General features: G+C 39.0%; 1 protein-coding gene across 1 annotated transcript in view; it reads right to left on the bottom strand.

The window, feature by feature from the left end:
* FAM107A (family with sequence similarity 107 member A) overlaps positions 1-22,971 on the bottom strand; it is a 67,427-nt gene extending 44,456 nt beyond the window's left edge. Inside the window, exon 1 of the mRNA XM_039326611.1 lies at positions 22,356-22,971. Coding sequence (XP_039182545.1) covers positions 22,356-22,379 — 24 coding nt within the window. The 5' untranslated portion in view covers positions 22,380-22,971. The remainder of the gene's footprint in view (positions 1-22,355) is intronic.
* Between the last annotated feature and the right edge of the window lie 3,507 nt (positions 22,972-26,478).

Raw genomic sequence — 26,478 nt, 5'->3', positions numbered from 1 at the left:
TTTCTATTTGTCCTTCCTGTTTTTTTGGATAAATGGTAGGCAAAATATTGGGTCATTTTTTTTAAAGCAATACTCAGCTATTAGATTACCTTTGTTACCCTTGCCCTCAGCATAGTTGGTTCCAGTAGAAATCAGAGTGCATCTTAGAGGGTTGAGTTCTTGTGGCTGCCCCCATGACTGATTTTTCAATTTGTAGAAGAAAAACGAAGCATGATTTCCATGCTGGAAAGAAAGAGGTCCAGAAAGTATGGAGTGGGAATATTTATGTAAAGTTACATTCTGAGTGACCATAACAATAATGACGAGTTTTTAAATTAAAATTTTGTATAAGTATCAGTCACATTGCTCATTAATATGGATATTATCACACACTTCTGTTTCCATGGTGTAAAAAATGAGCAGTGAAATATGCAAACCATATGCATACTGGCTTGGCAAAACTTGAATAAAATTAATTGCATGAATAATAGGCATTCTTGTGGCGTTTTGACAATTTTTAAAAATGATTGTGTATTATAATATGGACTATGATAGGGATGGGATTTACTTTATGGGTGGCATGCCTATTTAATATTTAATAAAAAAATAGATTGGGCTTTTAAATCTCATATTTTAAGAATTTCTTTACTTAGGATTTGGAGAAAATATTATAAAAGTGATTTTAAAGTACCATTATGGGCTATACCTTGGCATGCGATAGAAGGAATAAAAAGAGGGGTTAAAATGGATATGGTGTCTTATAGACAGTTACTTAAATGGGATGGACAAAACTGGCAATTAAAATCACGGGAAGAATTAGCACAAGAAAATTTTACTTATTCTTGGTTCCAATATAGGCAACTACTAGATAGATGGAAGATGGATTGTAAGGTGGGTTTTCTTAGAGAAGATGAAAATCTTATTAAGCAACTGAGGGATCAAAGACAAACCCACATTAAGAGAATTTATGGGGTTTTAGTTGAATTGGACTCAGAAACGGAACTAATTAAAGATTGTATGATTAGATGGGCGCAGAACTTTGGTGAGCCAGTTTCATTGGACACCTGGGAAACTATTTGGGTGAGAAATGTCAAATTTACTCAAGCACAGAATCTAAGGGAGAATTTTTATAAAATGTTTTATAGATGGCACCTTGATCCACAAAAAATGTCTTATATGTACCCTGACGTGCAACCTAAATGTTGGAGATGTGGTTATAAGGAGGCTTCCTATTATCATATTTGGTGGTCATGTAGAGAGATAAAAGCATTTTGGATCAAAATATGGTGGAATATCCAGAGAATTTTTAGAAGGAGGGTAAAATTTACTCCGCAATTATTTTTGTTAGGTATTGTTACAGATTGTGATACAAAGGAGGTTGTATTGATGTTAAACTTGATCACAGCCGCGAGGCTGTTAATTGGACAATATTGGAAGAAGGAATCTTTGCCTACATTGCAGGAATGGTTTTTTAAAGTAGCTTATCTGGCAGAAATGGCAAAGATTTCGGCTTTCTTAAAGCAACAAACGCAAGAGAAGTTTTTTGCTATCTGGGACAAATGGATAAAATTTATACAATTTAGATTGGGTATACAAAAATATTATATAGCTTTTTCATAAGTTTTATTTTTATATATATTATAGATATCTTTTTTATATATATAAATATAAAGTTTTTAATTTAATTTTTATTTTTATTTTTTTTTTTTTATTATTATTATTTCTTAAGCCTATATTCTGCTCTGGGAAGCTCAGGGGGGGGAAGGGAGGGTTTTTGGGAGGGGTGTGGGGTGGGGGGTTTTTTTTATATGTATTGTTTAATTTTTTTTTCTTTTGTATATGTTGTTTTTTGTTCTGTATTGTTCTTGTTTTTTTTTGTAAAATTTATAAAACTTTTAATAAAAAAAAAAAAAAAAAAAAAAAATATGGACTATGATCTTATTTTAGGGACTCAATGAATGTGTGGTGCTTCGGCTACTTTTATATATGTATGCACACTTGAGAATGAGCATCACTCTGGAATAATATATGAACCACTTTCCTGTCCTAAAATGATCATTTCTGGAAAGTTGCCAGATTAATACAGTCCGCTGGGAAAAAAGTGGAATATTCTCTTAGTAAGCTGCTGAGTTTGGCTCCCAGCTACCATTAACATGCCAATAAGTATCAACTTAGAAAATTGTAGCATGTTAGGAGAAGATTAACACAGAACATTTCTCCCTTTGAGATGGCAGTGTGAATTTTCCCCCATCGCTATTATACTGAAAAAACATTTAGTCTTATGAATCCCCTTATTGAAGTTTGAAGTAGAACAATCCAGGGGCAAATTTACTCAAGGATAACATCCTCTCCTACCACTTGAAAGAATGCAGACCAGTGGTTCTCAACTTTTTATTCACCACAGGCCCCCTTTAAAGAACTTTTGTGGCCATGGAACATGGCCACAGAACCCCAAAACTCAAAGATTTAAATCATATTTTTTTTTCAAGCCTCCATGGACACCGTGTCTTGACATCACTCCCAAATGTTGTGGCAATGCGGGTGACCATTGTTATCGCGAGGAGTTAGTGGCAGATTTTGATTTTTCCTTCATATTAAGAGAAGTCTAGCAGTTTAGAGCTCATTCTGAACTATCCTGCTTGTTTTTCACTCTTGCTTGCTAAACAAAGGAGAAGGGAAGGGAATCTTAATGTAGTTTCAAAGTTTTTCTCATTATGAAATATCAGACTTTTAATTCCCATCCCAGAATCACATGCCAACCATTTAAGGTCAGGTCTTGCATAGCAGGATCATGAAGCTATGATGCCAGGTTTTGCTACAAATTGTGGGGTTGTCAGTGGGGAGTTTCTGCACAGAATCTAGCATTAGGTGCTGTGGAAACTGGCCACCCATGGGGTAGCTCTGCTGTCGTTATTAAGGAGCTCCTGGCAGCTTATAAGAGATTTGGGTGGCATTTTGCTTGGTATGTATGCTTTTTATGTTATGCTTTAACTCTGTTTGCCTGTAATACAGCTTAAAATTCATTCTCTGGTTCCAAAACAATCAATTGCCCGGGTACCTGATCACTATACTGACTTTTAGAAAAACACCAACTCTCTTATCTTTGATAATGCTGGCTAAGGCTGATAGCAATGAAAACCCCAACCTTCGGAAGGATGCCAAGCTGCCCTACCCTGTTCACAGTTGGACCTTTCTACCTTTCAAACCCCGGAACAGTGGAAGAAATAAGGTTAAAGTGGCAATTCTTAGGCAAAGTTTGCCCTTGCACCCTCACATTTTCTTTGATATGTAGAAGGAGCCGGGGTGGCACAATGGTTAGAATGCAGTATTGCAGGTAAACTGTGCCCACAGCCTGAAGTTCTATCTTGATGAGCTCAAGGTTGACTCAGACTTCCATCCTTCCAAGGTCAGTAAAATGAGGACCCAGATTGTTGGGAGTAATATGTAGCAATAGCACTTAGACTTATATGCCCCTTCACAGTGCTTTACAGCCCTCTCTAAGCAGCTTACAGAGTCAACATATTGCCCCAACAATTTGGGTCCTCATTTTACTGACCTTGGAAGGATGGAAGGCTGAATCAACCTTGAGCCGGTGAGAATCGAACTGCCAAACTGCTGGCAATCAGCAGAATTAGCCTGCCATACTGCATTCTAAACACTGTGCCACCACGGCTTTTAAATAATGCTTATATTGTAACCCGCCAAGAGAGTGCTGTAAAGAACTATGGGGCAGTATATTACATCTAAATACTATTGCTAATGCTATTGCTAGCTAGCACAAGTGGTGGGATGGGTTGGGAGCATGTATTGGAACAAGGGAGTGTTGCTGTTTTGTCTCTACCATTCTTCTGATTTCAGTTTTTTCCAAGACAGTTTTTTCCCTGTGCCATCACTCTGCTGAACACTTAATTCCCACAATACTCTCTTATGTCTGAGGATATTTATACATGTTATATGACTGTGTTACTATTATCCTTCTCATCTTTTCTACTTTCTTCTGCTATTGGTATCTTATGATTATATTACTTTGTTGTTTGTACTCTGAGAGCTTATGCACAGGAGACAAATTCCTTGTGTCTCCAATCACATTTGGCCAATAAAGAATGATTCTACTCTACTCTACTCTACTCTACTCTACTTCTATTCTATTCTATTCTATTCTATTCTATTCTATTCTATTCTATTCTATTCTATTCTATTCTATTCTTCTGATTTCCTATACTTGCTACTCAAAAATGTAAGAAAGTCCTAAACTTTTGCTTCCAACCTTGTTGCCATTGGAATTACCAAATACCTACTGAAATTGCTAGTGCCAGTGTATATTCCCCATCAAAAATAGTAAATGTGAATGACAGGAGGAGAAGAATTCTAGTATGAATTTTGGTCTTGAGCTAGAATTCCCTACTTCTCATATTAGGATCCTAATCAAACTAGCACCTCATTCTCTTTTTTGCAAAATATTTTTTTTTCTTTTTCCCTATGTAAAAGATAACTTTGGTGCAATAAAACATATTTTAACTGTGGAGTTTTTTTTCCTTAATTCCCTGTTGTTTACATACAATGTCTACAGCCCACAGAATGGCCTTTGTAGTTTAGTTCAGGGGTCCTCAACCTATGGGCTATGGCCCACTAGTGGGCTGTGAGGGGTTTGCAACTGAGCTACAGAAATGGCTGGGGAGCGCGCACGTACATACACATCCTCACTTGAGCGAGCAGTGAGCAAGCACGCACGCTCCATTTAAGTGAGTGGCAGGCGCGGGTGCATGCCACTTGTCAAATGGAGCTTTGCACATGCGATTTTTGGTTGCTTGCGTGAACCCATCCCCTCTCCCCCCTGCCAGTCCACAAAGCTGGAAACATTGGGGAACTTCGATTTAGTATATATTGCGGTAATATAAACACATTTTTATTCATGCAGAAATGTTAAGTTATCCAAGCTAGCTAATTTATGCAAGCTAGCTACAAAATCATATTTCGTTCAAGGAGCAGGAATGTGTTTTGTGTAATAATGTCAACATCCAAGAAAAAACTCCACATGGTTTATGAAACAAATCAATCCAGAATTCTCACGTAAGCCACAAATGATCAGGCTCAAATTATCCTACTGTGGGAAATCAGTCCCCAGAGAAGGAAATATCAAAAGGGCAAGAAAATATATTTCCTCAAAGGATCTTGATGAGGCAGAAAAGCATGCCCAGTTTTCCTTGATAGCCCCAGGTCTCCCCCCCCCCCAAGCAGAAGCCAGCTCTGTACAAGTGCAGATGTAAACTGTTATGTCCTGGGCCTGTGATTGACAGAGCAGGTGCAGGAAGCTGCAGTGAGACCTGGGCAGACCATGTGGCCTGCCCGGGCCAGACAGGCTGTCTCCAGCCTATTGAGCATGCGCAGAGCGGGAAAATACGTTGCATTTATTGGCTGACGCTGTTCCCTGCACAAGGTATAAAAGGGATCAGCGCCATTTTGTGTTATTCTGTTAAAGCTAAAATAAAGAAGCATCTGTTGTTACTCCTGCCTCATTTCAATGCCTTATCAATGTAAAGAAAAGAACATAAACCACCAGGAAGGTTGAAGCTAGGAGATTAAGAAGACAAAGATACCTAAAATCTGCATACATCACCCAAACTCTAAGAGCCATTAGCCCTAGCACCAGGGAAGCAGGATGACCTTTGGATCATAATAGGATTAACCCATCACCATCAGAATACCAGAAAAGCACATTCAGACTCAGGTCAAAGTTCATGCCACAGGAACAGGAAACAACTCAAAACAAAAGGCTCCAGAGCAGTGGTTCTCAACCTTTTTAATGCCGCGACCCCCAACTGGTCGTAAGTCGAGGACTACTTAACTGGTGCAGCACCGTTTGCAGAATGGGACTTTTGGCGGGCTCAGAAGGGCAGAGACAGCCTGGACAATTCCTATTGGCTTTTGAAAGCCAATAGAATTAGACTCTATTCAAGAGAATCTATTCTATTGGCTTTTAAAAGCCAATAGAATAAAAGGGAGTAGCACTGCTAAGGAAAAGGGGAAAAAATGACAGACTGCATTGTTTGGCAACCCCCGTGAAATGGTCGTTCGACCCCAAATGGGGTCCCGACCCACAGGTTGAGAACCACTGCTCCAGAGGGTATAAAAACCCATTCCCTACATGTGCTCAGCCCTTTTTTCTCTCTCTTTCCTGCCAGAACCATCTTTCTGTCTGGCTCTTCTCTTCAATAAACTGCAAACTTCTTTCTAAAGCAGTCACCATGTTGTTTATCCCCGGCTTGGACTGAACCATGATGAAGACTTTTCTTCCAACACTACTTTGGACACAAGGTGTGAAGGCCCAGTTCTTTAGAAGAAGTCTCTCTTGCTGGGAAAGGTGAAGGGGCAGAGAAGACCAGTATGGACTCAGTTACTGTGGCCATGAGTATATCATCGGGAGTGACAGATCGCCATGGAGAATATCTATGTAGTTGTTAACAGTCAAAACTGATTTGATGGCACACAATAAAAATAATATCAGGGTGGAACATGATGAATTCTTGAATTAGGACTTGAATTAGGAAGACTATCATTTTGTTTTTATTTTATATTTTAGCAAACAAGGAAATCTTTTAAGCACTGAGCAACTGAAATGCCTTTTGTTACTATCTATCATTTGGGAGATGACATTGAAAACATAGCAGTAAGATTTTGTGTGTTTATTTGTTTGTCAGTCAAATTTATTAGCCATTTATCTCACCAGAAGAGATGCCATCAGTCTTAAAGTAACATTATATTATTCTAAGTAAATTGTTAAAACATAATTGATGATCTGAGTCTGATAACAGGCTGAATGAGGATAAACCAACTGGTTGAATGAGGATAAACCAACTGAAAAGAAAGCTGGTTGGATAGACAGAAAGTTTGCTTCAAGGGCTGGTATTCAGTAGGAAGTGTTGGGAAGGAATCAGGCTCCCTAATACATTTTATTTTGTATTTAAGGAAATCATTGCTGCTATTAAAGAGAGGATTCAGAGACACAATGAAATTTGGCTTTCCTTCTCCCCCTTCCCACTAAGCCTCCTGGCCACTGAAAAGCTATTCCATAGAAATGGGGAAATGCTGGAGAGAGAGTGGTTTGATGGGAGTTTAAGAAACCAAATTTGAGATATGTTCTTCAGAATGGAAGGACTTCTTTGCATATGAAAGGTACAATTTAGGAATGTACAAGAGTTCCGTCCTAATAGGAACAATGAGGAGAAGTACTTGAGGAAAGCCTGTTGCTTAGTGGTAAAACATGTTTTGCATGTTAAATGATCTTAAATTCAAGTTCATTCTGAGCTGGGAAATTGTTTTGTCAAGTCTGTAAGAACTGATAAAAAGGCTTCCTTTTGTGTCCTCCTTTGCTCTAAGAATCAACTTATATTTACAAGGAACCAGACCTCACCTATGGTTATTCCAATTTTGTGGAATCCATAGCTACGAACATTTCCAATTTTCAGGCATAAGGTGAAGACTTGGCTTTTTAAAAAGCTTTTCCTGCTTGGAATTTCATTGACCTTCTAACAAGGTCTTATACTTCTGACTGATGTATTAAATCGATGCATTGTGTGTGTGTGTTTGTGTGTATATTTCAATCTAACCCTGAGTGCATTTTGAGGTGAAAAGCAAGACAAAATAGAATTAAATTTATGCATACATATTGCGGTTGCTCCAAGACTCCTTCCCCATTTAATTAATGCAAGATTTTAGCAGAATTTCTATGAGAGAACATTTGATTTTTTCAATTTATTTTTTTAATGGATTGTAAGCAGCCACATGAAGGGAGGGGCATCTTTGCAGGAAGGGAGGGGCATCTTTTAGAAAAATCCTTTGTGAGAAATCTAAGAAATTCATTGTTATCCTTTCTGCTGCTAGTCCTAGAAGCTAGGAGGTGAAGCATTTGAATGGGGAACCTATTCTCCTCTCTTTGAAGGATGTACAGCCCAAATCTAAAATTACAAGAGAACAGAGAAAAATAATTTCCACAGTATAAAGTATAGCATCTTCTAACTTTAGTCCAATTTTTGTTGTAATACAAAAACAGATATGCAAACAAGGTTGCTGTCATTTCCTTCAGTGGTTGGACAATCCCCTAGATATGCTATAAGTCACTATTGTGAAAATGACCCAAATGTCAAATCCCCTTTTCAGGGGAAGACGATTCCTCTGGACTCTACAAATATAGAGAGTGATCCTATTCAAAATATAGTTTGATATTTTAAGCTGTCCAATGAATTTTTATCTGACCATTATTAACATGTAATTTTAAGTGTACAGCAATAGCAATAGCACTTAGGCTTATATACCGCTTCACAGTGCTTTTACATCCCTCCAGAAGCAGTAAATGCTCCAACACTGGAAGTTTTTAAGAGGAGACTGGACAGCCATTTGTCCGAAATGGTGTAGGGTTTCCTGCCCGAGCAGGGGGTTGGACTAGATGACCTCCAAGGTCCCTTCCAACTTTACTACTATTACTATTACCCTCTTTAAGCAGTTTACAGAGTCAGCATATTGCCCCCAACAATCTGGGCCCTCATTTTCCCAATCTCAGAAGAACGGAAGGATGGAAAGCTGAGTCAACCTTGAGCTGGTGAGAATCAAATGGCCAAACTGCAGGCAGCCACCAGTCAGCAGAAGTAGCCTGCAGTACTGCATTCTAACCACTGCACCACCATAATTATAGTTAATTATCGTTCTAAATATAAAAACAATCAGTTGAAATATAATACTGAATCTCTAGCTTACTAGATCATTGACCTCAAAATCAAAGAATTAAAAATGTAAACTAGAGCCACCATACTTGGACTTTCAGTAAATGACAGGAAAGAGATACAACCCAGACCCATCATTTCATTGTGAAGTAATGGTTATCCAGTAATATTTCATTGCAAAGGAAGTAGAGAAAAAGTATGAGAGTGCATATAAAAACATATTATATTTTGAAAAACGCCTAGCAGGCAAACTAAAGTTGCCCAGGTATCAAATCAAACACATCACCTTTTTCAAATTTCCATATATTTATATATGTTATATAATTCTATTTCATTCATGGTTAAGTGTATTGCTGTATGTAATAAATGCAAAGTGCAACCTTAATGCAATTGTAGGGACCCATGGAGGTGACCTTGCAGAAGACATGTAGAAGCCATGGGGACAACAATAGGTATAGAAGAAGTATGCATTAAGCCCTCCAAGAGAGATGATAAATATGAGAAAAGGATGGGTCTAAGATAAATCTAACATAGAGGAAAAGGAAAACACAAGTGGAATAACAAGATTCTGTTACAATAGCCTATTTCAATGAAGATAGATCTACTCTTCTTGTGAAGTCAGTTTCCTGATCTAGTCTACAACATAGGGTGAGAGCAATCCACATTTTATACTAATTGGGACATTTTCTTCCTCATTTTAAATACAGTAATAGCCAACCTAGGGCTCATCTTTGTGTCATGCTTGTCACAGCAAGAAGATGCCTCACTAATTGTTTCTGAAAGATACATCCTCATGACATTACCTCCATCTTGACTTCTAGACATGGTTGAGGCTGCCCAGAATTGGCTTTAGTTGTTCTAGTGTGGAAGCAAGGCTTTCATTTTTCTCTGTACACAAAGCTTGCCATCCAAGTAATCTAGAATGACAACCTGGAGATGACACACTACTGTATGACAGAATTGATTTGATTTGATTCTGATAGAGATAAAATAATTGGCAGGGTGATCAACACATCAGTACCCCAGCTAATAGTTTTATATTAATACTAAATCAACCCTGTCAGCTATTGGAGGTGAGCTAGACCAGGAAACTGAGTCCGTACATTTGACTGCAACTGTATTCATTGATATAATCTTGAAAGCCAAAGTGGGTTTTCCTTTCCCTGTTTTATATCCAAGGGAGTTAGGGTGGTGTCAGGCTGAGTTTCTTCCCAATCTTTTCTTTTTCTTGGACTTAAATCAAATGTACATGTTCTCCACATAGTTTCTCCAAGGTAACTTCCCTTTTTTGAGATATGATGTTTTTGAGATATATCAGAAAATATGTCTCTTGATCTCTTTATTTCAGATTTAAATAGATTGACAGGTCTTCAGTGAGGCTTTCTTGTGGATGGGGTGGCAATAAACACCAAAGTTTTTACATAAGGCTTCTTCTAGAAGGTAAGGCTTTTACTATGGTTAAAGTCCAGACAGCCTACCAGGCCCTCCAACAAGGACGTAATAAATGGAGAGACTGAGTGATTAACATTCCCATTGCAGGCAAGCAAGGAAGTAATAAAAACACAAATAAGTAATCTTGCCAAAAATTGGCATGCTATTATACTTTTGGAATGGCAAAATTGCAGCCTATAAATAGGGATAAGGTGACATGGATCTTAATGACAAAAGAGGAGAATCTCCTTTGCTATGCAGCTGAACAAATAGAAAGAACAGGAAAATGGAAATCATATTACTTCACCTCTTCTTAGCAACCACATCAAAGCTGTTTGTAGATTTGATGTTGTAATTCCCTAAACTTTTGCTTTTAGATATTGTCATAACAGCATTCATTTGGAAAGTGAAAATAATTTCATATCTCTTACATTTCTCCAATCTTTTTTTTTTTTACTTTCCTATACAATGAGAAAAAGCCCATGTTGTCTCGTTTATGAAATACTACCTACAAAACAAAGTCCAATGATTTTCTCTCTTGGTGGAATCAACGTACCTGACTTAACTAGTCTGAGAATCACTTTTGCTTGGATCTGGAACGTCTCCATAGTTGAAACACAATAAATTTAAACAGTTAAATACTGGGAATTACATTCTGGATTGATAGGATCTATAAGAAAAGAGTCTCGAAAGATGTAGCATCAGCTTTCCTTGGTTTATCTGTTCTTTTTGAAAGCATATAATTTGACTGGCCAGAAACCCAGATGGTGATTTTTAGATAAATTTATCTGGGAGAACAGGTTTGCTGAAATCCAAGGGAGTTGTTTCATCTAGAGTTGGAATATTAGGTGGAGATGTTGAAAACAATAAGGGCTATTGTTAGAAATAGTTTGGCAGGGGACTTTAGTGCAATAGCTTTGAAAAATACATATTTTTATCATGTCAATATTGACTTTCATCTTCTATCCTGCCAGAAGACAGAAACCAGGCAGACAATTTCTCAATCAATTAGCACTGACCTATAGACCCTTTCAGGGAGAGAGAGGGGGGAGGAGGAGGAGGAGGAGGAGGAGGAGGAGGAGGAGGAGGAGAAAAGGAGAAGGAAGGAGGCAGGAGGCAGGAGGCAGGAGGAGGAGGAGGAGGAGGAGGAGAATAATAATAATAATAATAATAATAATAATAATAATAATAATAATAATAATAATAGAAAGACTGTGGCAAAGGCAAGCAAGGGTAGTACCAATAGTAATAGGCACCTTGGGTGCAATCCCAAAACAACTTGAGCATCACTTGAACACCATTGGCATTGACAAATTTGCTATTTGTCAATTGCAAAAGGCGGCCTTACTAGGAACTTCTATCCTGCGACGATATCTGTAATACCATCAACATCCACATCTGCCTATCCCAGGTCCTTGGGAAGGACTCAATAGGTAGACAAAAATGCCAAATCCAGTCTGAATATCTGGCTGACTGTGCGATGATGATGATGATTAATAATAATAATAATAAAAAATTAAATTGCTGTGGGACTTCAGAATTCAAACAGACAAGCACCTGCAACATAATACCCCGGACTTAACAATTGTCAGTAAGAAAGACAAAAAAGTCTGGATAGTGGACGTGGCAGTGCCTGGAGACAGCAGAATAGACGAGAAAGAACTGGAGAAGATAACAAAATACAAAGACTACAAATAGAAATAGAAAGACTGTGGCAAAAGCAAGCAAGGGTGAACACCATTGGTAAGGACTCGATAGGTAGACGAAATGCCAAATCCAGTCTGAACATCTGGCTGACTGTGCGATGATCCATAGTAATAATAATAATAATAATAATAATAATAATAATAATAATAATAATAATAATAATAATAATAATTCCACCTGAGCAGAAAGGAAACCGCCCCAATAGCAGAGGAACAAAAGATCAACTCCTAATAGACAAAATGATCTTGGAAAACTGCAAGAGAAGGAAGATCAACCTAAATGTGGCATGGATTGACTACAAAAAGGCATTTGACTCTCTGCCACATGATTGGATAATAAAGTGCCTAGAAATAACAGGAGTCAGTAGAAACATCAGAAAATTTGTGCAAAGATCGATGGCACAATGGAAGACACAGTTGTAGATCAATGGTGAGAGGCTGGGAGAGGTTAATATCAAGAGAGGAATATTTCAAGGAGATTCATTATCACCATTACTATTTGTTCTTGCACTGTTTCCTCTGTCAACAATACTGAATAACTCAGGACATGGCTATCAAACATCAAAAACATCTGCCAGACTATCCCACCTCCTGTATATGGATGATCTGAAGCTGTATGGAAAAACATCATCTGAAATCGAATCGCTGCTCAACACTGTCCGTATATATAGCCAAGATATTGTAATGGAGTTTGGCTTGGACAAATGTGCCACACTTACTATCAAACAATGAAAAATAATGAAAACTGAAGGAATCAAGATGCCCCACGAAAATAACATTAAGAGTCTGGATGAGGAAGAGTACTACATATACTTGGGTATCCTTCAAGCTGACAACATCAAGCACACTGAAGTCAAGAAAAAGATTAGAGGTGAATACATCAAGAGAGTTAAGAAGATCTTAAAATCCAAACTCAATGGAGGAAATACCATAAAGGCAATCAACACCTGGGCAATCCCAGTCATTAGGTACACAGCTGGAATAGTGGACTGGACTCAAGCAGAACTAAAAGCAATGGATAGGCAGACCAGAAAAATAATGACAATGAATCATGCCCTTCGTCCACGCAGTGACATTGATAGACTTTATCTACCAAGGGAAATAGGTGGGCGTGGAATGCTACAAGTACATCAGATGGTTGAAGAAGAAAGGAAGGAAGGCTTACTGACTACTGGAGAGACCAAACTGACCAACAAGAAAGACCAAATGAAGAACAGAATAGAGGCATGGGAAGACAAAGCACTACATGGCCAATACGTGAAAAAAATAGCTGGGAAAGCAGATAATAATAAAACCTGGCAATGGCTAAGATCAGGAAAATTGAAGAAAGAGACCGAGGGACTAATTCTGGCTGCACAAGACCAAGCCTTAAGGACAAATGCATACAAAGTCAAAATTGAGAAGACAGCAACAGACAGTAAGTGCCGCCTATGCAAAGAAGCTGAAGAAATAGTGGACCACTTGGTAAGCTGTTGGAAGAAGATTGCACAAATTGATTACAAGCAGCGGCATGACAAAGTAGCAGCAATGGTGAATTGGAAGATCTGCAAAAAATATCATTTGCCTGTAAGCAAAAACTGGTGGGATCATGAAATAGAGAAAGTCATAGAAAATGATAAAATTAAACTGCTCTGGGACTTCAGAATTCAAACAGACAAGCACCTGCAACATAACACCCCAGACTTAACAATTGTCGATAAGAAAGACAAAAGAGTCTGGATAGTGGATGTGGCAGTGCCTGGAGATAGCAGAATAGAAGAGAAAGAACTGGAGAAGATAACAAAATACAAAGACCTACAAATAGAAATAGAAAGACTGTGGCAAAAGCAAGCAAGGGTAGTACCAATAGTAATAGGCTCCTTGGGTGCAATCCCAAAACAACTGGAGCACCAATTGAACACCATTGGCATTGACAAATTCGCTATTAGTCAATTGCAAAAGGCGGCCTTATTAGGAACTGCTTCCATCCTGCGACGATATCTGTAATATCATCAAACATCCACATCTGCCTATCCCAGGTTCTGGGTAAGGACTCGATAGGTAGACAAAATGCCAAATCCAGTCTGAACATCTGGCTGACTGTGCGATGATCGATAATAATAATAATAATAATAATAATAATAATAATAATAATAATAATAATAATAATAATAATAATAATTCTTCCAAGCTGGCTGATGGAGTAGAAGAGGAACATGAGATGAAGATGTAAAAAGTACCTGGAAGCCCTCTGTCATTTAGAAGGTGGGCTGGTAGTTATTTTTTTTTAACCTTAGTATGTAATTTTTGGGGATGAAGGGAAAGGGGCAACATGGAATCACAATATTGCCTAGTCACAGTTGTGGGATTCAGCCAGTTTGCACCACTTCGGCAAAACCGGCACCTAATTTTTTGTTGCCCAGGCCCAGAATGGACTTCCAGAAGTGGCATCCACAGAGAGAACCAGTTGTTCACATATCTGAATCCCAGCATTGCTTAGTCTTCTTGCTAGTATGCAGATAAAATAGCTATAGGATCAACATGCTGACTTATTTTCCTCCCATGGCTGCATGTGGATGAGCATGTGGATGAGCCTGTGTTGTACATGTAGTTTCCCCATATCTTGGAGGGAGTGGATTCTAAATCTTACACCTGTAGAACTATCCAATCCTGCAAATCAAATGATAAAGTTGGTGCAGCAAGAAGAACAATCCCCATCCACCTTCATTATTTCTAATGATGAGGGGATATAGGATGCTTGGATAGAGCTTCTGCATTTCTCCATCTCATTCCATTGATCACAGTACTGATTTGAGCACACAGAGTCTCATATTGAAAGGCTATTGTCACTTGTAGGGCTTGGCATCTTGCTGCCCCCTGTTTTTTCCTGCCAGCATCCAATATTTTTCTTGCCAGCATCCTGCATTCAGGGCTATCCAAAGCCCTCATGCTTCAAGAAGCCAGCAATGAATGCTTCTCTCCTGCTGTAATTAAAAGCCTGGAGAAAAGGACAAAACTTAGTGTCTCTCGGTTCCCCTTGGCTGGCAGTGGCTGCTGGAACAGGCCTCTTCACAGCCTAATAAGTCTGGGCAGCTGCCCAGGTTGCCCAGCTGCTGCTGCTGGCCTTACCTGTTGCTAGGCCACGGAAATAATATTTGCATTGTGTTAAATGTTCAACCGGGGAAAGCCAAACTCTTCTACACTAGCTGAAAATTAATTATGAATGAACCTACCTTCCCATCTCACTTATGGGGGAGATATTGCTTTTAGGGTCAACCTTTGTCTTGAAGAAGAGGAATAGTTAAAAGCCAGGGGAACGGAGAAATCTGAAAGGCTCTAGCTTTCAATTAGGAAAAGCTTTCCCATTTTTTCTGGCACAAAACATATGGCCGAACTGTCTAAGTAGCTGGCGTAATATGCTCGCTCTTGGGAACATTGGACCTTGCCATTAACATTGAATGGATAGAGGCCTTTCCTTCCGATGTTATAAAGCTTTCCTCTCTTCTGCTGGCCTCAGATATTGTGTTCTGCCTGCTTGCATGAATTCTGCCTCTCTATCTTTTTCTCCAAATGCCTTGATAAAAGGATTACAGTGAATCGAGAAGAAGCAAAATGGCATAGGTACCCCAGAGGAAATTGCAGTGGAAAGGGTCTGAAATGGTTTGATTCATCTCTAGGAAGACTGGACAATCTTTTCAGACCATTTCTAAACAAATAAGCGAAATCTCAATGTGATTCTGTCACTCTCATCACTAAGATCCAGCGTGATCTCCAAAGAAACCTCAAGGTCTTGCATGAGATTAATCAAATCTTGTGAGATTTGGGTCGTGGAGTTAGAACAGATTATTTCTGAAATTCTACAGATGGTATGTGTAGCAGTTTGGTGCCTGAAGGATAGTAACTTTTGATTCCTTACCTAATGTAGAAAAGGCTACATCCCTATTGGATATGACCTTCCCAGAATGAGATCAGGAATCAGAAGTAGATTGGATATTAATATGATCCTATTAGGTTTTAAAGGTTGGTACTCTCCAGAGGGCACAAGAACTCATAGAATCCACAGCCATTATAGCTAATAGGTTTAGATTCTGGAAGATGTAAATGTTTCTGGAGAACATCATGATAGGCAAAGCTGAATTAAGGTCATGTGCTTTATATATGCCAAAATAATGAGACACAGAGATAGTTTTTTCCCTTGTGCCAATACTTTGCTTCTCCAAAGCACCTGAAGGCAGAAGTAATGGATGAAAAGTAATCATAGAGAGAAGCAACCTAGAACTAAGGAGAAACTTCCTGACAGTTAGAACAATTAGCCAGTGGAACAACCTGCCTCCAGAAGCTATGAATGCTCCAACACTGGAAGTTTTCAAGAAGAGACTGGACAGCCATTTGTCCGAAATGGTATAGGGTTTCCTTCCTGAGCAGGGGGTTGGACTAGATGACCTCCAAGGTCCCTTCCAACTTTACTTATTATTATTATTGTTGTTATTATTATTATTTCCCATAGTATTGTCTTATGTCTAAGGATATTTACCCATTAGTAGCGTTGTATTACTACTATTCTTCTAATCTTTCCTATTACCTTCTTTTATTGGTATCTTATGATTATATTACCTTGCTGTTTGTATGTATAATGAGAGCTTCTGCACCGGAGACAAATTCCTTGTGTGTCCAATCACACTTGGCCAATAAAGAATATTCTATTCTATTCTATTCTATTCTATTCTGTTCTATTCTTAGTTTGCCTTTGAAGAATTAACCAATTTTAAAAGGCCTACAAATAGTCCAAAAATAGTATTTTTCTACAATTCAAGTTACTTTAATTTATTACATTTGCACTATTATCAGTTTGTTTCCAGTCCCAATTCATAGTAATGCCTTTGACCTTCAAATAATTTCCAAATCAATATTTTAGCATTTGATCCCTTTTGTAATAAAATACACCAGCTCAGGATAAAACTCTAACATAAATAAAAGCATATCTAGACAAATGAGCTAGAACTTGTTTGAATACTTAGAGTAAGATAAATGTGATTAAGATGAACTTAACTCTGAGCCTGAGTTTTATTTTAAGAGATCTATTTTTATTCCTTCACACTACTTTAATCAAATGTATATGATGTAAAATATATTTTTAGTAGATGCATCCTTCTAGAGCCTCATTATAAATTACAGTGCCAACTGCAAAAAAATGGATTCAATTTTCTGCACTTTCAGATAAATATTCGGTTAGAACACATCATTCCTGGGCATTTATCTTAGCATTGGTTATTCGGAAGAAAGACATTAAATATTACTTTCTCTTTGACTCAGATTGAAACTATTATTTGACCTGTTTGAAATCAAGGAAAATGCTGGAATCTATGGCTATCTGAAGATCAGTTTAATTATCCTCACTTAACAGAGAAAAATACATGTTCAAAATATTGGATCATACATTTAATTTGGGACTCTTTGCCTCTGAAATCTATACGTATAAGACCCAGCTCTTAAATTGGGTCTCTCAAATATATAATTACCTTTTCACTGACTAGAGAGAAGATGGTGTTTTAAAATTTTAAATTAAAGTTTGGTAAATCAAAATATATATCATGACAATTTAATCCTAATTAAACATAATTTTAATTGGATTATTTGATATTGATGCTATTGTTGCTTCTGGCATTTGGTAGTACAAGTTCCAGATTAACCAACTGGCCAAATATCTTCACCAAATTATATAACTATGCAAAACTTTTAATTAGATATGTCATTTCATATCTAATACTATAATTAATTTCCTTTTTTTCTTTTCTCAATAACAAATTGATGTGCCAAACTATTTCTCTTTTTTTACATAAAGGCTGGTCAAAGACTGCAATAAAGATATCTGATTTGATTAATCAACTGGATCTCCTAAGGGGGCAACCTATTTTTGTGAAGGAAGAAACTGAAGGAAATTTAGTACTGAATTTCCTATTCTTGTAAATCATTGGAAGATTGCTTTCAAGAATGTAACATGAGTTTATTTAATCTTTAAAAGAGATTAATACAGCAGAACATTTTGGATAATAGGACACCTGGAATCCATAATAATGGTTGCAGCAATCCAGCCATTGGAGAAGCAAGCGAGAAGTTGGAACGTTAATCCAGATGAACAGGTTTCATCTAATTATTTCTAGATTTAGCATTGCCGTCTACACAATTGTTAGCTGGACTGAATGATGTAGATCATTCAGGGTTAAGGAAGCATAAGGTCAGATCTGGAATTTATCAAAACATCAAGCATGTTGACTTTTTCACATAGGATAAATATATACCTGATATGAAAACTGGATTGTAATTATGTGATCGACTGCTATTGTTTGAATGTGGTTTGAAGAATTATCTTGAATAATGTGGAATTATCTTCTTATAATCTTAAAATGAAATTAATGCAATGTTTTTGGTACTGTGTATATTGACATCTCAATAAATAAAGGGTGGTTATCATTAATGCTGTTGGAGATGCATTTCTGGAAAATTAACATGTTCTATTGTTGCCAAGCAGGATTGTTAAAATAATGCAGGATCAATTAATATATGTTAAGCATGTATATGTAGCTCTTGGCTATATTATTTGGCTTCTATCAAGACTTCGGATGCATGAGGGCTACTTAGAAGGATTATTATATAATACTGAAAAGAAAAATCTGCACAATAATGGATTGTTATTAGATATTGTATCTCAATCTTTGAATTATCTTTCCTATATTAATGTAACATAATTTCCCCTGCTTTTTTCTTTCCCTTTTTTAAAAAAAATCAGGATTATCATTTGATGTTACATTATTTTCTTAGTAATGGTGCATGAATAAATAGATAAATAGATGGATGGATAGATAGATAGATAGATAGATAGATAGATAGATAGATAGAAGATAGATAGATAGACAGACTTTTGTTAATTGTTATGATACAGCTCTGAACCTCAGTGACTAAGAAGTGAATTTGAACAAGGATCTCCCTATTGCCAGGCCAACACATCAAACACCATTTGCAATACCTTACTCTGCATTTTCTTGTGCAAGTGTGACCAACTAATTCAACCAAAGTCAAAAATGAATGAAGAGCAGCAGAAATATTCTGGTTTGGTGTTTCCATTCATCTGATAGGTGAGAGGCAATAGATGGCTCTTGATCCTCTTTTCTATTGCTGAGGAATTGTGATTGTCTGCATCATTCAATCTTGGCAACGTAGTTGCCCGAAAGGTAGAGTATGGTTTCCTTCCATTTTAAGGTTGTTGTTCGTCCATCGATTTCGATGAAGACCTTGGCATCTTGTGGGTTATGGCCCATCAACGATGTGTCCGTAGGTAGCTAATAAGACCGATGTTAGCACGGAATGTTCTGCCACATACTGAACAAAGAAATGTAGACACTGTTAATTCAGCATTTGCAGCTCTGGCTTTGCAGAGTGCTCGCTTTTCTTGTGCCAAGATTGTCCTTCTGTGTTCATATGTCTGGCAACCCTGGTACACCAAGCTGTGCCATGTCGGTCAATCATGCACCAGACGTCCCCAAGAGATGGTGTTAATATCCAGGGACTTAAGAGAAGCTTTTAACGTGTCTTTGTATCGCTTCTTTTATCCCCCGTGTGATCGCTTTCCTTGAGACAGCTGACTATAGAAGAGCTGTTTAGGGATGCGATGATCTGGCATCCTTACAACATGGCCTGCCCAGCGCATCTGGGCTTTCATCAACAGAGTGTAAACTGATGATAAACCTGCTCTGGAGAGGACATCTGTGTCTGGTATCTTATCCTGCCACCAGATCCTCAGAATTCTATGAAGGCAAGTCATGTGGAAGTAGTTCAGTTGCCTAACATGCCTCCTGTACACCGTCCAGGTCTCACTAGCATACAATAGGGTAGTTAGCACTGCTGCCTGGTAAACTTTAAGCTTGGTAGCAAGACTTATTCCACGGCGGTCCCACATGTTAGTCCGCAATCTGCCAAATGCAGAACTTGCCTTGGTAATTCTACAGTTGACCTCGATGTCAATTGTCACTGCACGGGAGAGGATACTACCAAGATATGTAAATTGGTCCACTGCTTGCAGCCATTTTAAGGTAAGGAAATATAGAAGACATCCTGTACAATCTAAAACAGTTTTTGTGGCTTTATATAGCTAACAAAGAAACATCACAGAGACAAAAAGGTCAATATCCCAGAAATAATATTTTAGCTCTGTGTAGTTTTGTGACATGGTCCTGCCCACTCTGGGTCATCACCACAACCAATGGGCCCCCTGCTAAAGGGTTGTCCACCTCTGCTTTTTGGGGTGCATCATACAAGACTGATGCAGTTCTGGGCTTTTGATGCATAAGGCTTTCTAGTCCTTGACAATCAAGAATTGTAAACAAGAAGGAAGACAACAGACAATGGATTAGATTAGATTAGGAGGCAAGCTGGCCAAACTAATAGGCTTTGGTTTAAAATAACTCTCTCCCTCAAATAAGAGAGAAGGAGGCTGGATGAAGGGAAAGGACAAAAGGGATAAATTTAAAGGAGAAATCAGAACTGGAATAGTTTGTAGGAAGCTTTTTTGTTATCTGTCAGAAGATACTGCAGCTCTTGCTGAAAAACAGCAAAGACTTCCATGCATCACATAATCAAGGTATAAGATTTTATGAAATAAAATTCACCTCACTTACTGTGTCACTGTCTCTAAGGTGCCCTAAGATCCTTTGCAGGATTTGGAGTGGGGGGGAGCAAGGAGGCATTTTAACATCCAAATAGGAGGGAAGAGGCCAGAACATTTCCTTTGTATCCTGTTGGCCACAGATTCAATCTTTTGTAGGTTTGGTTTTAAAAAGAGTGGTGGAAAAAAACATCTGTTTGAGAACATGGAAGATTGTTGCAGGTCAGAATGCATCAGTTTAGACTGTAGAGCAGGGGTAGGCAACCTTGGCTCTTTTATGACTCATGGACTTCAACTCCCAGAATTCCTGAGCCAGCATGGCTCAGCTTGGAAACCTCTCCCTTTCCCCTCAGCAGGGCTGGCTCAGGAATTCTGGGAGTTGAAGTCCACGACTCATATAAGAGCCGAGGTTGCCTACCCCTGCTCTAGACTATAGGAACAAACTGACAGATTGAAGGCCGTTTCCAAATGACAATTCTCAGGCTAATGTAGAATAATCTGATTTAAATTCTGGGATTGCAAGGCATGTTTCATTAAATGTTGCAACACTTTCCTAACTTTTGGGGTTGAAACGGTTGTCCTGTATTGCATTATAAAATATGAAAAATGTGGTTTGCCACAGCTTTATATCAGAGCACCTGTGGTGCTCTTGTCAGCCTTCAACTCAACTTGACCTAGGATAAGGCAGACGGCTATTCCAACTTTAGAGTAGTTCAGCTGGGAAACACTGCCTCTCTTTCAATTCCAACCTTGTGATGAGCAAGGATGACAGGAGAGATGGGCCAATCAAGAAGGAAGCTAAAATGAAAATAGTGAAGAAGAAATAGTTCATAGAGGTGTGGGCATGTTCAAGGTTTAGTGAATAAAATGGCCCCTTTGTGATAAACTGAATACCAAATAAGGCAAATGTGATGGCCTGAGTGAGTTCACTTTCAAAGGAAACCAATTAGAGCTTTCCCTGCAACTCTTTCCAATTTTGAGAAGTGGGGGAGGTGGCCCAATTAATATGATATTCCAAGCTTCAGATTGGGTGGAACCACATATTGGGTTGGAGAAAAGCAGCTGATAACTCCTCCCTTCCAAGGACTCTTTCCATCAGGAGATACTTGACCAGATTCCTGTGGAAGGAGAAGTGGGACTAAGTGCCACTTGACTTTTCCTCTCCTAGAACAGCCCACTTAAATGCTCTTAGGACAGTGTTTCTCAACCTTGATAATTTTAAGGCATGTGGACTTCAACTCCCAGAATTCCACAGCCAGCAACGCTGGCTGTGGAATTCTGGGAGTTGAAGTCCACATACCTTAAAATTGTCAAGGTTGAGAAACACTGTCTTAGGTGGTGCACTTGCATTCACCTTCCTCTTTTTACTCCTTCCTTGCTGTATAATTGTGAACTGCAAGTGTAAATGTATTAAAAATAATTTTCAGAATCATATCAGGATATGTTAGAGAAACTTAAGTTTAGTAGAGAATATTCCCTTCCCCAGAGTCTTCCATTTTCTAACATAATTAGCTATGGAGAATAAGATAAAAATCTTACAGGATTCCAGTTCATTAAAGCACATATTACTATGTTAGTTGGGTGTCCTATTGGGAGCAAAGTAATTTTCTTAGCAGGCATTCATTAAGAATATCTCTAAGGAGCTTTTCAAAGTAGATCCCCAATTATGTCCAATATTCCAGTAATTCTTATTGTCTCCCCTCATTGCTTTTATGAAACTTCTTTCCAGCCCACCAGATCTGCTTTTCCCTCTTTGATTAAATAGAAAGATTCACTCTATCACTAGCTGACCCATTTCAGTTGATGAATCCAACCAAATCCCCCTGCTGGCTACTATGCAGTGTCTTCTTACCCAACTCCAAATGCGAAATAGAAAATCATTACCTTTTTCCCTTGAGCCGCACCCATAATTTTAGTAGTTCACTTCTTCCCCTGCAACACTTTGAATTTCCCTCCAGGGTTTTGTTGCATGTGGACGAAGGAGAAAGTCAGAACACCAGCCCTATATGGAGCTGTCTTATTCTGCCAGGTTCAAAAAGTCCAGGGCACTTTTTGCAGAGAGATGTCTCCGGTCTTCGGTCTTGCAGAGAGTGATGTTATGCAGCTCCTTGCACTCCCATTTACTCATCGCGTAAGAAGAGTCAGAAAACAGCAGCAAGAGGTTCAAGGGGACGAGCAAAGCAGTTCCCCCTTGATGGCTGACCCTGGCATGTAAAGAATTCATTTTTTGAATATACCTAACAACTGGCTTGCATACTGCCCGGGGCTACATACAAAGGCAGCTTTCATGCTGTGGATGGCCATCTCCTTAACAGAGCTCCTTTTTTTTTTGTCAAAGCCTCTCGAAGATTAGATTAATCAGACTTGACACAACAAGATGTCACTGGGAGCAGAGCTGATCAGAGGAGGAATCCAACCTGTGCTACACAGCTGGGCCACAGCAGCGGGAGCCCTTTTTCCTGATCAAGGATTTGTGCCATCCTTCCCTCCTCTCCCCTCCCTCTGCCCCCAATTTGCTCCTCACTTCAGTGCAGCCTTGGGAAAAACAACAACAAGGAAATCAAAGCCCCAAGTGCTGCTTTAAGAAGAAAGAGGAGGAGGGAATCTGGATGGGCTCTGCCTGTCTCAGCATCCTGTAAGCTCCTGCTTGACTTTCAGATTCCAACTGACCTCATATTCTGCCCCGGCCTTTTTCAAAGAGGAGCCCAAAGGATGGCATTGCCCAATAGAAATGTAGCAAAACATTACAGTGGACCAAACGGCCCCAGGAGGGTCAGGCCAAGGGTCTGCTGCACATGGTTTGATACAAACTCTTTCCTCTTATTGCTTCCAGTCTCCAAAATTTCATCTACCTGCCTGAGATATGTGATAATGACTTTCATGGTGTGATGGATAAAAACATAAAGGAGAATATTTGTAGCTCAGGGTTGAAATAAGGAGTCCTTGATGCTCTCTGAGGTTGATTGTTTTCTTGCAGGCATTTCATTGCCCAAACTAAGTAACATCATCAGTGCCAGGATAAAAGCATGTTGCGTGAGCCAGATTTTGCAGCCAGAGCTCAGATTAAGGAGGGAAGAAAACAGGGCTCTTTCAATCCCCAAATCATTTGATTAATTCATTATTGTCCCTCCCTAGCGTGAATCCTATCTATCTCACAAATTGAAAATGGATAGATTTGACAGAAGAAGATGTTTATAGGCAGTGCTTGGTACCATGGTAGCCTCCACTTTCCCAAAACTGTCATTCACCACCAATGGGCAATTGCTTACCACAGAACAGAGATACATCACAAGGTCACATTTGTTATTTTATGCAAATCTCCTACACTTTGCAGAATCCAAGGCACTGGATATACTTTCAAAATACTGGATTTCTGGGAGGACTCGATGCAGGAACAAGAATTTTGGAAAGACTAGATTTGCCAAAGAATGCAATGCCAGTTTTATAGCTGTCTTGAGAACATGAAATAATATTTAAAATGAGAAAATAGCTTAATGTTAGCTTTATACTCCTTTTAGAAGACAACCATTTGGCTAGAAGTGACTTTACCTGGAGACTGTTTGAAATACTGTTCTAAGAAAAGGCCTTGACTTCATTGGCTCTGTTGGAAGAAAAATCAGGTCTGAGAGAAAGACGCTGAAATAAAATGGAGGCAGGCTGCAGGAAAGAAGGTCCCTGTTTATTTGGTAGCCAGAAACTACTGACAGCAGCATGTTTTGGGGGGTGGGTGGCTGACAAAATGGGGTTGAGAGTGGATGGATTTTTATACATTCTTTCGGGCTTTGTGATTGAGATGCCTGTTCCTGTGTAAGAATATGTCCTTTAATATTTTAATGGCTGTTGCCAGATTCCTATGGGGTTGTGTAGGGGGTCATGGCTGGCTCTTCAGGCAAAAGAGGAAATGCAAACCCTAGGTGTTTTGTCTGAGCTAATCTTGTCCATTTGGGCTCCTTGCCTGTTGTGTTGCTTATTTAGGGTTTTTGGCTGCTCTTTGTTTCTGAATAGTGTGGCCTAGCTTTCTGAATGGATGCAAAATATCCATTCCTAAAGACTAGTCTCTTCAATATTTTGCTTGAGGCTGTTTTCCTATAGCAAGAAGACTGGGGCTGCTTTCTGCCTTTGTTAAGATGTTTCTGTTCTCCTTTAGATGAAATATTCTATCCTGCCTCTTTTAATACCCAGTGTATATTTTGCTGCAGTTGCCTTCCAAATCTTTCCATTCTCCTGTGGAAAGCCAGCCAGAAACACTCAACTGGAGAAGGATGATTACCAGAACCCCAGGATTATCACAATGTAGATTGGGAGTCCTAAACTCCCTCTATTATTCTGGTGAGGAGATCTGGACTTGCAACTCCAAACCATTTGGATAGCAATAGATCTGAAGGCAATTCTAATCCATATTGGAGCAAAAGAGTATTGAGGAAGGAAGAGAAGTACCTGTTTTTGTCCTACTAGCCCATAGGCAAAAGCTAAATGATATGAAGTTAAAGAAAGATCAGACCAGAAAGGCCCCCAAAAGGTCAATAAAGCCCATTATATAATTTTCCTCCTTCCTATGGAACAATCTAGATACACATTGTCAATGTTTTGCTCTTTTCTGCCCAAGTTCATGGTTTAGATTTAACAAATACTACATTTCCAAATAATATTGAAAAAAGTAATTTGACAGGCAGCGAGGAAAACATCCACCAGGACTCACTTACTGTGGTATCTGATGTCTTCTTGGCATCTTTATAGAAGACTTGGGGTGAGTGGGGCTGGAGGGCTTTGAATATATTGTTCCGAGCCTTAGAGTAGCTGCAAATGTTTTGTGTCTTCAATAGATGGATCTAGAGCAGTGGTTCTCAACCTTTTTAATGCCACGACCCCCAACCGGTCGTAAGTCGAGGACTAAACCGGTCGTAAGTCGAGGACTAAACCGATCGTAAGTTGAGGACTACCCAACCGATCGTAAGTCAAGGACTTTCCCTGCCCGGGAGCACCGTGCATGCGTGGTGCCGCCTCCTGCACCAGCCGAGGCGTAGCTGGCAAGCGGCAGAGACGGAGTAGGCTGACCACCGGCTGGGCCACCAGCTGGCCCAGCCCAAGGGAGATAAGGCACCCACCGGAAAAGGGTGAAAAAAATGGCAGACAGCCTTGGTTGGCGACCCCCATGAAATGGTTGATAGACCCCAAATGGGGTCGCGACCCATAGGTTGAGAACCGCTGATCTAGAGGATCAGTTGGGCATGTTAAGTGCCTCTTTGGTTCATCTGTGCCTAAATCTAGGTTTCCCCCTTCCTTGGTTCCCAGGATCTATCAACCTCTATTGATATTCTTGTTTTCCTATTGTATTGTCAACCCTAAAAGCTAGACCAGACTAAGAACCCAATGCTATATTCTTTAGATCAGCATTACTTTTATTTTAACTTAGCTATAGAAAGACTCTTAAAATTCTGAATGTGTTTCTCCCCTCCTTCTCTTCATGTGAAGTAGGGAGAGCCTTGTATGAGATGTTTTCTCAAGATGCTTCCTTGGCCATGGCTCAAATCCCTCTTATCTACTCATTGCCTTGGTAGGGGCTCTTCTTCCTGTCCTTCAAGGCTATTCCCTCCGCCCTTTCCATATATTGGCTGCTAGAAAGTAATATGTGACAAATTTCATCCTTACTGGGAATTGTCAGATTGCCTCTTCAGGATTGGTATAACAAAAATCCCTATATAGGATATACACTATATTAAAATAGGGAAATTTCCTTCTCTAAAAGGATGATTCATGTAACCTTGAAGTTGTATCACGTGTCAGAATGGTACACCTTAAGCCATGACCCCATGAATTTGTGTAAAGGCTCATACACGGGGACATGACTTAATGTAACACCTTCTTTTGCAAAATTGAAGGAATATACCATTCTGATAGATTCTTGCTTTCTAAAGCTCTGATTCTTCCCCTTTCCTTAAAAGTTTCTAGTACCACAGTCCATACTATTGAAAATGAAGCAGAATTGGGTGTTTATGGGGAAGAAAAT

This window comes from Crotalus tigris, unplaced genomic scaffold, assembly GCF_016545835.1.
Source record: "Crotalus tigris isolate CLP2741 ecotype Arizona unplaced genomic scaffold, ASM1654583v1 scf7180000024342.5246164, whole genome shotgun sequence".
NCBI lineage: Eukaryota > Metazoa > Chordata > Lepidosauria > Squamata > Viperidae > Crotalus > Crotalus tigris.
The sequence above is the reverse complement of the archived record's forward strand: the minus strand, read 5'-3'. Positions and strand labels throughout refer to the sequence as shown.